Raw genomic sequence first — 14,790 nt, 5'->3', positions numbered from 1 at the left:
TTCCAACACAGACCACAAGTAGTCTCTAGAGACATAATCAAAGGCTTTCTTTTGATCCAGCCTGATAATGAAAAAGTCTCGTTTTTGTAGAGTCTCTCTCAATGTGCACAAGTTGTCCCACATCAGACGTCCTTTAATTGCACGTTTGTTCTTTTTCTATAATATCATCTAGAGTATCATTTAATCTATTCATTATTATTTTAGCTAATATTTTGTAATCTGTATTCATTATAGTCAGGAGTCTGTATCTGTCTTGTCTCCTTTTTTATATATTAAGTGTAACACGCCTTCATAAAAAGAGTCACCAAAAGTACCAGAGTGCAGACCTTCATTAAACATAAGTGTGAGGGCACTTAACATGTCATCTATATATAACTGATAAAACTCAGTAGGAAGACCGTTGGGACCAGGACTTTTATCTACTTTCAACTGTTGGATAGCCTGAATCACCTCCTCTTTTTTAACTTCTCCTAACAGAAAATTATCGTTAAGTGCAGTGCTTCTGGGAACAGATTCGAGTAATAAACCAACACATCCAGAATCAATATCAATCTTTTTATAAGATTCTTGACATAAATTTCTGATCACCTCCCTTTTCTGTTTTTCATCGAGAAAAACATCACCAGACTGATTTTTTATAGATTTAATAAATTTATCTTGAATTTGCTTTTGTCCTGATTTCAGTGCATATATTAAATTACCTCTGTTGTTTATTTCTGTTTGTTTATAAATATTAAACAACAGTTCATTATTCATGCTATCGATTTCTGATTTTAAGTTGGACATGATTTCTTCTTCAACTGAATTTATTTAATTCTTTACTTTTGAATTTGTAGAAATCTTTCACCCTGGATTTTAATATTTCCCACAGTTTAATGTTTGATTTGGTTATAATGCTTAATTGAGTTATTTTATTAATTTTGGATTTTAAATCTATTACTATATAATTGTATTTTAAACACTGTGTATTCAGTTTCCAGAAGCCTCTTTTAACAGAGGTTTCTGAAGACACTGATGCTTTGACTAGGAGATGATCAGAAAAATTGTTCAGAATAGTTGAATAATTATTTACTCTAAAATTAGATGATACGTAAACTCTGTCTATACGTGTTTTTGTTTTTGCATCAAATCTAGTGAAATCAAAACCAGAAGGATTCAAAGATCTACACACATCAATGAATTTAAACTCCTCACATATTTCTTTTAATACTTTACCTTCAGATGTCAAAGTAAAAGGTACAGCACTATGTCTGTCATTTTCTGATGTAACTGTATTAAAATCTCCACATAAAATGGTATTAAATCCTACTGAGAGAAATTCTCTTTTAAAAAGCTGTTTTTTTAGTACTTTTGGGTGGAGTGTATACATTAATAATTCGATCATTTCTATAAAAACAATCTATCATGAGAAGCCTACCTGGAATTATGTCCCTTCTCCTAATGATATTAACCTCTTGAGAATTAAAGAAAATTCCTACCCCATCCGCACTACTTTCACCAATTGAAATAACACTTTTACCTTTAGACCACATATCACACACATTTTTAACATCTTCATCTGTTGTCAAATGCAATTCCTGAGTACATAATATGTCAAAGGTGGTATTCAACAGATAATCAATCTTTTGCTGTCTGAAAACATTGGATTTTATGCCTTGTACATTCAAGGTAGTGACATTAAGAAAGCACATAACATAAAGGTCTAAGGTGTGGGTTTGTTGTCATGCCGTTTACTTTTTTTTTTTTTTTTTTTTTCCTCAGACTCACTCAAGGGAGCAGGAAACTCAGGTGTGGTGGAAAAAGAGTCCAGCTTACTGATGGGGGGGATGAGCTCAGTGAGAGGAGAAAGAAGGGGAGTACTACTGACTTTCTGACCAGCTGTTAGTGGGTCAGAGAGATCAGAGATCGGAGACTCACTGGCACTCTCATAGCTATGCTCATCATCATTATCACTACATTCAATGTCAGTATTTATTACAAGTTCAGGACTTGGGGAGAAGCTGTTGCGGGGGATCAGCTGAACTGGGGCCAGGTCGAGGCTGTTGAGCTGCAGGCTTGAGACCCGCTTGCTGGCTGCAGGGCTGCTGGTCTGCTGGATCACGCTGCTGTTGTGGTTGCTGGGTGGAAGATTGAGGCGCAGGCTCGGAGCTGGGCTGCAGCTTTGGAGATGGTGGCTGGCTGTGGGACCGTCGCAGAGTAGCAGACTCGGAGCCGGGCTTCAGCTGCTGAGATGGTGGCTGGCTGTGAGTGTGCCGATGGTCCGCTGCCTTGGGGCCCTGTTGCTCCTGTCGACGCAGCTGTCGATCAGATGGGCGCTGACCACCAGGGGGCTGCTGGTTTTGCTGCTGCTGAGCAGGAGAAGGATGGAGCTGCTGCTGCTGATCATCAGGGGGCTGGACTGTGGTTCCGGGCCGCTGGTGCTGCCGCTGGTCATCAGAAGGCAGGATGGTTGATACAGGCTGCTGGTGCTGCTGATGAAGCTGCTGCTGCCGCTGCTGTTCCTCAGGGGGCTGCTCAGAGGAACCAGGCTGCTGCTTCTGAGATCTGACTTGAATGGAATATGATCTTTGTGGCTGAGATTGCCACATCTCAAGCACTTGCTTCACCTGGTGGTCAGCCGAGCCACAGATGAAGCAGGTGATGGTTTGTCCCGGGTAAATGATGCACCCGTTGTATGGACCAAGAGAAATACTGTTGGGAAGTTGTTTGTACTGTCCGTTAGAAGTTTTGTGCAGTTTAATTTTGTATTTTCGGACACCATACCAGATGCCATACTTGTCCAGTGGTTTAAAGACCTGTAGGACGTCACAATACCGCTTCAGAAATAAGTTGATATCGCTATCTGGCACCCTGCCAGTCCAGAACTTGACAGTCACATTTATGACATCCAGCTGAGCGGAGGAGTCCACTGTCCACTCTTTCCACTTAGGCTCAACTTGTTTGGAGGTGTAAACCTCCAGGAAACGTTTTAAAGGAGCCTCTTGGAAAAATATTAACTCGAAATCTCTTTTATTTGGCAGAGATATAAACGAGTATACATCCGTGACATTTATCCAGCAGGATTCAAACAGTAGTTTGTCACCGACATAATCACATGTAGGAGGCTCACCATTGCAGACAAATCTCAACCGAGCCCAGTATTGTCCATGTTTGGAGGCAAGTGGAGGCGTCTCGCCAAGAGGAGTCATGCTGACTCACTGCCCAGCCGGGCGTGAGGCACACGGAGAGGAAGAGACCGCTATCCACCGGTTTTTCCACGGCCACTCATTTTTCAGATGCTCTCTAAAGTCGGGACAAGGAGAAGTGTCCGCCTTTGCCTCTGCCACTCATCTTCTCTGATTAGTCACTCTTTTCAATAGAAGGCTTCTTATTTTCAAATCTGAAGAGCTTGGAATGCAAAGAGGGACATCCCATTTGTGTTTCATTGCTGCTCAGATGTTGGCTATCATATGGCTATTTAAAACATATGTTGTTTTATATGGCCGGAATTATGAAATATTAACAAATTTGGTGTTTTCAGAGCCATTCAATTAAAGGTCCAGTGTGTAGGATTTTGGGGGATGTATTGGCAAATTGGAATATAATTTTCACAACTATGTTTTCACTTGTGTAATCACCTGAATTTAAAGGTGCTTTCAGACCTAGAGTTGTCTTGCTTTGGTCTGAATCAGGGGTTAATTTTGTTACAATGTTGCATAATTGCCTAGAGCAGGTTCTTGTCAGACCAGATAAAATGCATTGCGCAAGAAAGCTGCTCATGATTGCTCAGAATTTCCATGTGGGAAAAATCCAGGAAGAAAACAAAACTTTGACTTTAACAAGTAGAGTACACAAGATAAAAACGACACTTTCTAATGTCACAATGGAGGGACAACTACGCGGGTTGATTTTAGTGCTGGTCATCGTGTCCTATATTGCTTGCATTGCTCATTTTAGGCAAACCATGCTGTTTGAAAACGAGACGCGGCTCCAACTACAAAACAATGTTTTGATGCACTGGATGTGCCGAATGTGCATATTAAGGCAGTGCAGGAGGAGATGCACATTAATAATCCTCCAGGACTGTAACATGCTCATGTTTAACCCAAACAATGGGTAATGCGACTGCAGCTGGTTTGGATCGAGGTCGGAACACGTTCCCACCACAAACAAAAGGCACCAGAGTTAGTTTGTAACCAGACCCAGACCACCTCTTCAAGAAGGTCCCAGCACGGTTGATTTAGCGCTCACCTGAGTGTGATTGCTGTGTTCACACCTGACCAAACAAACCGCACTTACAGGGAAAAAGAAACTTAAGTTCGATTGAACTGAACCAAACAGGGTAGGTGTGTAAGCATCCTAAGAATCGTTGTGTTTTACTTTAGAATGAATTTAGAATTATGCCTAGAATGTAACTAGTCTTACCTATTTTTTAACTATATTTCTGTGGAAATAGAAAATAATTTTGATGTGTATGTCCAGGATTAAACCCTACAATTCACTATATTACTGAATCACTCATACATTTAGCGCCTCACTTTTATCTAGAAGTCTATTTAAATTTACTCTTTAAAGAAAGTTGTTTTTTCCCCCTGATTAAGTCAAATAACATCATAATGAGGTCTTAAATTAACAGGTTTTCCCCTTTTATATCTCCAGGGTTTATACTTTCTAAAATAAATTAATCCTTTTCATGTACTTGGCACTAAGAAGGATAACTCCCCCTCAATCCATCTCCACTCCCCCTCTGGCAACATTCCTGCAACATTTTGTTGAGTAAACGAGACGTTCAAAAGAAGATGAATAGCGAACACATTTCTGTTCTGTTGAAACTGCACTGTTGTGTGTCGGGGTAATGAGGGTTTAGATGAAGACAGCCACTGTGGGTGGAAATATTTCTTTCACCCAGAATGAAGTCTTGCTCTTCAGAGCCTGGCAGAGGTTAGGGTTTCATACTGCAGCAGAAACACACCTTCTGGTCATCTAGCGAACGTCAATCCTATATTCACACAGTTTTTGCTCTCTACCAACTCCAGCTCCTGTATAGTAAGTTTCAGTTTATTGTTTCTCTGTCCAGCCCACAGCTTTACTGTTGTGGTTCACTCTCACCTCTTCCATAGAGTTTTATATGAGAAAACCACCCTGTAAAAAGCTACTGTAGTCTACCTGCTCAGCAGCAAACAGCAGACAGACACAGTTAGAGACTAGCTGGTGAACACATTGCAGCATTTAGAAACTAAAGAGATAAATTTCCCTTAGGTGCTGGTTGGGACCAAAACAGAGTTAAAAGAGAGTAAATATTGAACTGAGAAACTTTTTTTTATTGTTTTACTCCATTTGCTGTTTTCTGTTTGCCTTTATTTCTATTTTATGTGCTTTTGATTGCTTACATGTATTGTTTTTATCATTTGTTTCTTGTGCTTTTACCTGTGTAATCTGTAAAGCATTTGGGTTGCCTCTGGGTATGAAATATGCAATATAAACACTACATTTCTCTCTCACTTTATTATGCTGATCTGTTCTGTACGACATCTATTGCACGTCTGTCCGTCCTGGAAGAGGGATCCCTCCTCAGTTGCTCTTCCTGAGGTTTCTACCGTTTTTTTTTCCCCGTTAAAGGGTTTTTTGGGGGAGTTTTTCCTTATCTGCTGTGAGGGTCATAAGGACAGAGGGATGTCGTATGCTGTAAAGCCCTGTGAGGCAAATTGTGATTTGTGATATTGGGCTTTATAAATAAAATTGATTGATTGATTGATTGATTTCTCTTGCCTTGCCTTGACTGATGTTCATCAATATAAAAGGTTATGATATGTCAGTGTTGTGTTCACAATTTATTTGCACTGCCTGTAAGTGACCAAAAATCAGTTACTGTAGGTTTAAACGTGTAGAGACAGAAGAAAACAATGACCTGAATAGATGACAGCAGTGGTTCCCAACTGGTAGGTTCATAAGTAGATCACAATCCATTTTGAATGAACCACAAGTGACTCGCTAACAGGTAAAGTTAGTAAAAACCACACTTACTTTTGAAGTACAATGAATTTTCCAGACAGAGTTTTATTTTGAAGTGCTGTTTTCTGCTACAGAGTGAGTGACTAATGGAGAGCTTCTTGACAGAGACAGCAAACAAGCTTAACGACATGGCCAAGCACAAGTATGATGCTGAATATATTAAACTGTGTGGACCTTGAACTAATGACAAAGGAGACATCTGGGCCCCTTGGCAGGACCAGCTGGGAACCACTGGATTATAGGACAAATAGTAAAAACAAACTGTAGATGAAAATGACTTACGTGTTCGCCCCATTCGTGCTGCTGTCGGTCCATCTCCCTCAGGGTAAACAGGAGTGATGGCGACTTTGTACTCAGTGTCTGACAGCAAGGGCTGCAGAACCAGGCTGTTCTGACCTGTGGGCACCGTCCTCTGTATGCAGAAACAAATTAAAGTTTAAAATTAAGATTCAGGTGACAAAAAACTAGCATTTGCTGTGGCTTTGGGTCAGGAGGTAGGGTGGGTCATCTACTGATCACAGCATTGATAGTTCAACGCCCACCTCCACATGTCAAGATGTGAAAATAATCCAGATGGTGAGAGAAGGTGTGTTTGACATCCACCTGTACTTATGCGCATTTTCAAATTTCACATAAAATTAAACATATAAATAAATAAATGAGTTTTAATAAATACTTTGAAAAAATATTTCAGTATTGCCAAAAAAAGTTTTAACACTTGCAGGAGGTAGAAAAATTGGTGCATCCATAAAAGGTAAATGTGACATAATGCAATGAAAACAGATTAAGCAAGTTAATGGTAACATACAGTAATGACATACTGTCATTGTGTAGGCCACTGCAAGCTCTCTTCAATGTTTCTGGAGGCTTTAACACACTTACGTATGCAAACAGGGCTGGTACTAGAAGTTCTTCACGAGCACAAAGCTATAATATCTGTTGTTCAAAACTCTCTAATTACATTGTCCATTGTGCTCGCCGTAATTATACACTCTTTTTTCTCCTGCATTTAAAGTTTTCTTGGGGCACTTTCACCTACGTCATCTCATTGCTCTCGATTCTTTTCCAGTGAGATCTGCCTGGAGAATGAGCACCACCCACTGCTAATCTTGATGGATCAACTCCCAATATTCACATAACAGGAGTGGATGGAAAAGCGCATAAACTGCATTTTCGTGTGCTAATTTTCTAAAAAATTGCTCAGAATCTAATAATAATGACTGTATCATCATCTATCTTCAGCATCTTTAAAAACAGAGTTTACAAAGTGCTTTAACAAGTAAAGCAAAAGCAGAAATGGGACACTCGGAAGGCAATATAGCAACAGAGAGCTTAACAGTCCTGCCAAAACACAAGTAAGACAAAACTATAATAGAGTTTGGATAAAGTTAAATCAAGAGGAAAAAAAATGCCAAATGCAAGTTGCAAAATGTCAGTACACACAAACAAAAAGAACAAACACAAAAAGCAACACAACAACCAAATAAATAAGGAATAAAAACACATCACATACAAGTAAGTCTATTAAGATGTGATTTTAGAGAAGTCACTGATTCTGCAAGCCTTATCTCCTCGGGCAAGTCGTTCCAAAGCAGAGGGGCCCTGAAGATAAAGGTACAATAACCTTTAGATATAAGCCTCAACTGAAATGGCCGATAGGATCTGAGGCTGCAATCTGGCTCATATTGGGTCAACAGTTCTGCTATGTGGCTTGAGGCCAGACCCAGATGAGCTTTACGAGTGATCCGTATAACTTTAAAATCTATCTTAAAACTAGAATTACCACCCTACAGTTGAATGCCTCCATGCACTGGTCAAGTTGCTCCTACAGTCTTTGAAAACATGGATGCTTCACACACATCTTCCACCAAGCAGCACAAAAGATCCATACGATACCCAAGATTAATGTCACCATTTTGGTATCTCACCAAATTTAACCAGCTCAGTGGCCTAGCGGTAGAGTGTCAGCCCTGAGACTGGGAAAATGGGACCCATTGCCTCCCTGCTTGGCACTCAGCATCAGGGGTTGGAATTGGGGGGTTAGATCATCACATGATTCCCGAGCGCGGCACCGCTGCTGCTCACCGCTCCCTCAGGGGATGGGTCAAATGCAGAGAACAAATTTCACACACTCAGGTGTGTGACAATCAGTGGGACTTTAACTTTTTAACTTTTCTCCTCTTCTGTTTCTAAGATATGATGTTATGTAATGGCTACAAAAGTGTTTTTGCAGAACATTATGATGTCACAGTGAAGTTGACCTTTGACCTTTTGGATATACTGTAAAATGTCATCACTTCATCATTTTATCCTGTTAGCCATTTGTGTGAAGTAAGAATTTCTGAGTTATCCTCCTGAGACCCAAACTTTTGTTTGGTATACATTTTCAATTTTTCCTAGCTATTTGAGATTAGTAGGACCTGATAAGTATAAAAACTAAAGATTGCCAATGATAATAAATAAAGTCCCAATATCCTCAAATGAGCCAACAATAAAACCCTGATGTCATCACAGTAGATAATAATAAAGTTCCAATGTCCTTCAACAAGCTGTTGATAAATCCCCAATGTCTGCAAATGAGTACTTTCTAATTAACAGTGTCTTAGCTTGTCCACCTTTGTGTCAGGATCAGCTGCAGACTGACTTGGCAGAGATAGCTGCCATCTTGTTTTTACATGAATTAGTGTATTGTGGTCTTACTACCACTACTTGGCACAAAAAAGTGTCCACAAATGGGGAAGAGAGGTCCAAGTTAAGCAGAATGACATTTAAGTTCCAGTAAACCCAAAATGTAATGTCCGCATATGAGGACACACAGTCTCAGGAGGTTATGGCCAAAAACATGTTTTGTGAGGTCACAGTGCAAGTTTAGTCCAAGAAGATGCTTGCGTCAAGGTTGAAATTTCCTCAAGGTGTTCTGGAGATATTGTTCACGAGAATGAGACAGATGCAATGTCACGGTGACCTTGACCTTTGCCCACCAAAATTTAATTTGTTCATCTTTGGATCCAAGTGAATGTTTGTGGCAGAATTTGAAGAAATGCCTTCTCGGTTTCCTTGAGAAATTACGATAACAAAAACAAGATAGACAAGGCGACAGTGATCTTGTCCTTTGACCTATGACCACCAAAATCTGATTAGTGCATTGTTGGGTCCAAGTGGACGTTTGTGCCAAATTTGAAGAAATTCCCTTAAGTGTTCTTAAAATATAACTATCACCAGACTGGGAGAGAGGGACGCATGGATGGACAGACAACCTGGAAACATAATGATAACATAATAAACAAGGAACCTATGGAGAGATGCCAGGATTGTGTCGTCATTCAGTAAGAAGCCTAGCACTGCACTTTGAATTAGCTGGAGGTGAGAGAGTGACCTTTGGTTGATACCAAATAGGAGGGAGTTACGGCCGTCAAGCCCGCAGAAAATTAGTGCATGTGACTTTTCCAAGGCTGAGTGAGTGTTGGTTTGATTTATGAGATGGCTCTTATTTCAGGAAGCAGGACTGGACAACTTTTTTGAGTTGTGGTTGGAAGGTCAAATATTACTTCCCAATTTCTGGCAGGAGGCTTCACATTGGCAGACAAGGGACCAAGGCCACTCTCAATGGGGCTGTTAGGTTTGGTGGACTGAACTATATGACTTCGAATTTTGAGTTAATGTGTTGAAATTTGTGCTACGTTTGGATGGAAACCTAACAATTATCTTTTTTGATATATATATTATGTTGATTCAGTGTGTGTTCTGCAGCATTTCATTCTAACTACCCAGTTCTTCTTGCTTTGTTTATTAAAAGAAAAAACACTGCTTTCCTTTGTAAAATTTTACTCACATATTCATTTTAAATAGGCTCTCATTACTTAAATTAATGTTACAGCGCAGACACACTGTGAGATCACACAGTGTCAGGTGACGTGCTGATGGCAGAAGTTGGAACAGCAGGAGAGTCTGACTGTTCTCCACACTCTGCAGGAGAAACACATGCTGATTGCTTAAACAAGAACTTCCACTGGCTTTAAGGTTGTTCTGGGGAAAAAAGTTTTCTGGCAAATTATGTTTCATTTCATGTGTTCTGATACAGGACTTGCAAAGGACAATAAAAATGTTGCACACTGCCAAAGAGCTGAAAGGGATCTGAAAGAGATTTTGTCTGGTTGGAATGCCTCTTTAATATCTTCCTTATTACATGACTGTACCTCTTTGGGACTGATTCTTAAATGAACTAAAAAAGCAAATTAGAATTTCATGAATTTCAAAAAAAGTGAAAAACTGCATTAGCCTTTTAATGGAGGTGAGGCATAGCGAGCTGTTGCAGTGAGGCTTTGAGGTTTCAGGTGCTGCAGAGGTTAATTGTGTCCAGGTTTCCTCCTCACCTGTCTGTGAACTTGGCCCTTTGTTAAAACTGATCCCTAAATGAGTCATCCGTCCAGGTGAAGCGCAGCTCCTAACTGAAGAAAAGCTAATCTGCTCTGTCACTCTGTGGGCTTCTTTTCTCCCTTTATCTCTGCTTCCAACTCTTTCTTCTTCTGTTCCTCTGTTGCTTTGTTTCTCCATCCATGTTTCTCTCTCCACATCTGCTGCTGTTTAACAGTTATAATTACTTATTGACTTATGCTATTAATTCTTGCTGTTTCTCTTTATAAATCACAATGGAGCTTTCCTTCTATTTTTTTCTGCGAAAGTACTTTGAAGTCTTCTTTCTTTTCTTACTCTCGTCTCATGACACCTTATGTTTCTTTCTGTCACACTGATGTAGGTTAAAGTCGCCTGTCATGTATTATGCAGAGCTGAAACTAAGAGACATTTGAAAAGTTAGACACCGAATCATCAACTTCTGAAATATTTGATTCTTTTTCTAATTTGAGCTTCCTAATTGTGAGGATTTGCAGCTTTTCTCTGGTTTATATCATTACACACTAAATATTATATCACCAAAATAAAAATAAACCCTTAATTCACACAGTTAGTTGTAAAAAAAATATGCTAATCTGCACGCTGTGTCGCAGCTACAGAGTACATCTTGTTTCAACAGACAAGAAATTAAAGAGAAACAAAAGAAACAGGGAATTAACGGTTGCTGTGATATTTTAAAAGTAACAGATTGCATATTTGGCAACATAACATTATTACTCCACTGCTCATTTGGTTGTTACTGCAAAACCTCACCTCAGTGAGTTTGTGACTTGCTGCAAGTTGGCTTGTTCATACAGAAGTTAGCCCGCAACCCTGCTCTGTTAATCTGAATGGAAATACCCATTTCACTCCTATTTTATTTCTGTTGTTATCCAACCCCATCTCACAGTATCCTGCTTAACTGGAATTCATTTATTAGTGAGAAACATTTTCAAACATTTGAATTTGGTGTTTTTAGCTTTGACCAGTCAACCTGGTCTCACTCCGAAGTTGATGAAATCCACGCGCTTGGGCAGTGACTTGTGGTGTCAGACACTGACGGTGTCAAACATCAACGAAAAAGCCGACCTTTAATGTCAGCATGATACATGGCCTGCCGCTGTTATAGTTTACTGGTGCCCGACGGCATTAGAGGGAAGCATGGTGGGACAAGAATGAAAGTTAAGGTGCCGAAAGTCCGAGTGGGGTGGGCAGGTCCAACAAACCCCTACCTTCACCTGGGAGAGTGGTGTTGCATCCCGTAAGATTATAAAGCCAAACCCTGTTTTTTGGGTTTTTTTTTTCCTTAAGTCTAACCAGAGGCTTCTGTTGCCTACAACATGTATTTGTTGTTGAAGTAGATTAAAGAGTGAGTGTGTGTGTGTGTGTGTGTGTGTGTGTGTGTGTGTGTGTGTGTGTGAAGGCAACCCTTTCTCACTTTGAAGTCATCGAATACCACCGCTTGGTCGTTAATCCACGTCAGCTCCCGATAAAAAACAGGCATCCTTTCATGGTGGTATGATACACATCCAGGCAGCGTCAGTTAATAATGTACTGGAAGGCAATGTTATTTAAGGACCTAACAAGTCAGTTTGGGAAGGGGCAGTAGGGGTTGGGAACTGGTCTGACAACACCAGACTTTCGCTCAGGAGGCCGGTGTTTGCATGCACAACCAAACCATGATCTTTTTTCCTAAATCCCATTATGTGTTTTTAGGACAATGTAATGAACTTAAGTATGCAGTGCTGATGTTTTAAGTTTATACTGAAAAAGACTGTATGCATCCAATGAACAGACGCTGTAGTTTTCCTGTGCAAACAGAAATGTGTTTTGAGAAGACACGATGCATTTAACAGATGTAAATTGACAGGACGTCCCAACAGGGGTGATTCTAGGATCAGAGGTTTAGGGGTGCTGAGCACCCAGAGAGCTGCCCGGCCAGGCAAGATAAATTTCACTGTTCACAATTTCACAATTCATTCCCACATTTGTGAAAGAAAAGCACAACACTTTTTGGGGCAAAAAAGGCAAATAACCAAACAATGCGTTTTATATCTAATAAGAGATATAAACTGATACGTTGATCCAACTTACAATATCATCTCTTACCTGACACACACACACACACAATGGGCCCTAGGCCTTTTTGGGGTATTTTTACTGCCTTTACTTTTGAGCTCATATCACAGTCATTATAAAGGCTACATACACATGCTATATCTTGGGGGGTTTTTTCAGGACAATCTGGGCTATCCAGATTTATCCATCATTCCATGTCCTTCTATGTGCCTGTATTTTATATTAATTTTTATATCAATGAAAAAAACAAATCTGTGTGCCTAAATTCTTACATTTTTACATGCATCTCACCATAGCAAGTTGGAAAATGACATATTCTACCATATATGAAGAGGGGAGACTCTCTGGAATCTGGCAATATAAGAACCATGATGGTGGGACATTCCGTCACTTCACAGCTGTCCAAAACATGTGGTTTGTGCCAGGCGGACATGATTGCCAGTATTTTTTCATTATTGCAAGAAATTCCATTGACTCATTCACAAGTCAAAAATGTGTTTTATCTGAAAGAAACATGCAATATTTACATCTAAGATAACAGAAAAATAGTCAACCAAGTGCAATGATGTCCTCCAAGATAATATTTGCCACTTTGTTTGCAGTAAAAAAAAAAAAAAAATTGGGCATGGTGACTACTGCCCTGTCAGCATGCATAATTAGGCTGCAGTTGTCTGTGTGTGCAAAGGTGAAGTAGCTGGTCTTGTCATACAAAGTTTGATGGAGTGTCAACTGGACAATATGGAGATATTTGCATCTTGAAAGCTGGACTACAAATGTGGATAGACAGGGAGAAATACACGCAAGCCTAAGACGTGGTAAGATACGATATTCCTCACTAATTTCAAGATTTGTCTTTTAATTCTCATTTAAAACAAACGTCACGGACTGCATTTTTTCATCTGCGTAATATTGCGAAAATTAGGCCTATCCTGACCCGAAAAGATGCAGAAAAATTGGTCCACGCTTTTGTTACCTCAAGGCTGGATTACTGTAACTCTCTATTATCAGGTAGCTCTAGTAAGTCCTTAAAAACTCTCCAGCTAATTCAGAATGCAGCAGCACGTGTACTAACAACAACTAAGAAACGAGATCATATTTCTCCTGTTTTAGCTTCTCTGCACTGGCTCCCTGTAAAATCCAGAAGTGAATTTAAAATCCTACTGTTAACTTATAAAGCTCTAAATGGTCAGGCTCCGTCATATCTTAGAGAGCTCATAGTGCCTTATTATCCCACCAGAACTCTGTGCTCTGAGAACACAGGGTTACTCGTGGTCCCTAAAGTCTCCAAAAGTAGATCAGGAGCCAGAGCCTTCAGCTATCAGGCTCCTCTCCTGTGGAATCATCTTCCTGTTGCAGTCCGGGAGGCAGACACCGTCTCCACATTTAAGACTAGACTTAAGACTTTCCTCTTTGATAAAGCTTATAGTTAGGGCTGGCTCAGGCTTGCCCTGTACCAGCCCCTAGTTAGGCTGACTTAGGCCTAGTCTGCCAGAGGACCCCCTATAGTGCTCCACTGTCTCTCAGATTAACTCATATCACAGCGGTGCCTGGACAGCGTGACGTGTGTGGTTGTGCTGCTGCCGTGGTCCTGCCAGATGCCTCCTGCTGCTGCTGCCATCATTAGTCATTAGTCATACTTCTTCTGTTATTATACACATATGATTATTGTCACACTTGTATACTGCCAGATATTAATACATACTTTCAACATATTGTACCACAGTAGCCAGAACTATAACTATAATATTATTACTTTATTATTACTCAATAATGTTGTTGTAAGCTACTGTCATTACCTGCATCTCTCTCTCTCTCTCTCTCTCTCTCTCTCTCTCTCTGTCTCATTGTGTCATGTGGATTACTGTTAATTTGTTATGCTGATCTGTTCTGTACGACATCTATTGTGTCTGTCCGTCCTGGAAGAGGGATCCCTCCTCAGTTGCTCTTCCTGAGGTTTCTACCGTTTTTTTTCCCCATTAAAGGGGTTTTTTTGGGGAGTTTTTCCTTATCCGCTGCGAGGGTCATAAGGACAGAGGGATGTCGTATGCTGTAAAGCCCTGTGAGGCAAATTGTGATTTGTGATATTGGGCTTTATAAATAAAATTGAATTGAAATAAAATTGAAAATTGAACTATATGAAGTGACTGATAACAAGATCTGTATAATGGATTGTAAAGAAATTTGTCAGGTTTTTATTTTGTAGACGATTGATCTGTATTTATAGCGTGATGGGATGACAGCACAATGCATTTGCGAGTAATCCATCCAAGAGTAATGTGTGTGCAAAGCTGTGTGAAAGCTCTGTTATACATAATTTTAGTGTAACTT

At 40.0% G+C, this 14,790-nt stretch overlaps 1 protein-coding gene across 4 annotated transcripts in view; it reads right to left on the bottom strand.

The window, feature by feature from the left end:
* LOC125904188 (collagen alpha-1(XIV) chain-like) overlaps positions 1–14,790 on the bottom strand; it is a 332,522-nt gene that overhangs the window by 165,779 nt on the left and 151,953 nt on the right. For all 4 annotated transcript variants that reach the window (XM_049601434.1, XM_049601435.1, XM_049601436.1 and 1 more), the window contains exon 21: positions 6,274–6,403. In XM_049601434.1, coding sequence (XP_049457391.1) covers positions 6,274–6,403 — 130 coding nt within the window. The remainder of the gene's footprint in view (positions 1–6,273; positions 6,404–14,790) is intronic.

Source organism: Epinephelus fuscoguttatus, linkage group LG17, assembly GCF_011397635.1.
Source record: "Epinephelus fuscoguttatus linkage group LG17, E.fuscoguttatus.final_Chr_v1".
Lineage (NCBI taxonomy): Eukaryota > Metazoa > Chordata > Actinopteri > Perciformes > Serranidae > Epinephelus > Epinephelus fuscoguttatus.
The sequence above is the reverse complement of the archived record's forward strand: the minus strand, read 5'-3'. Positions and strand labels throughout refer to the sequence as shown.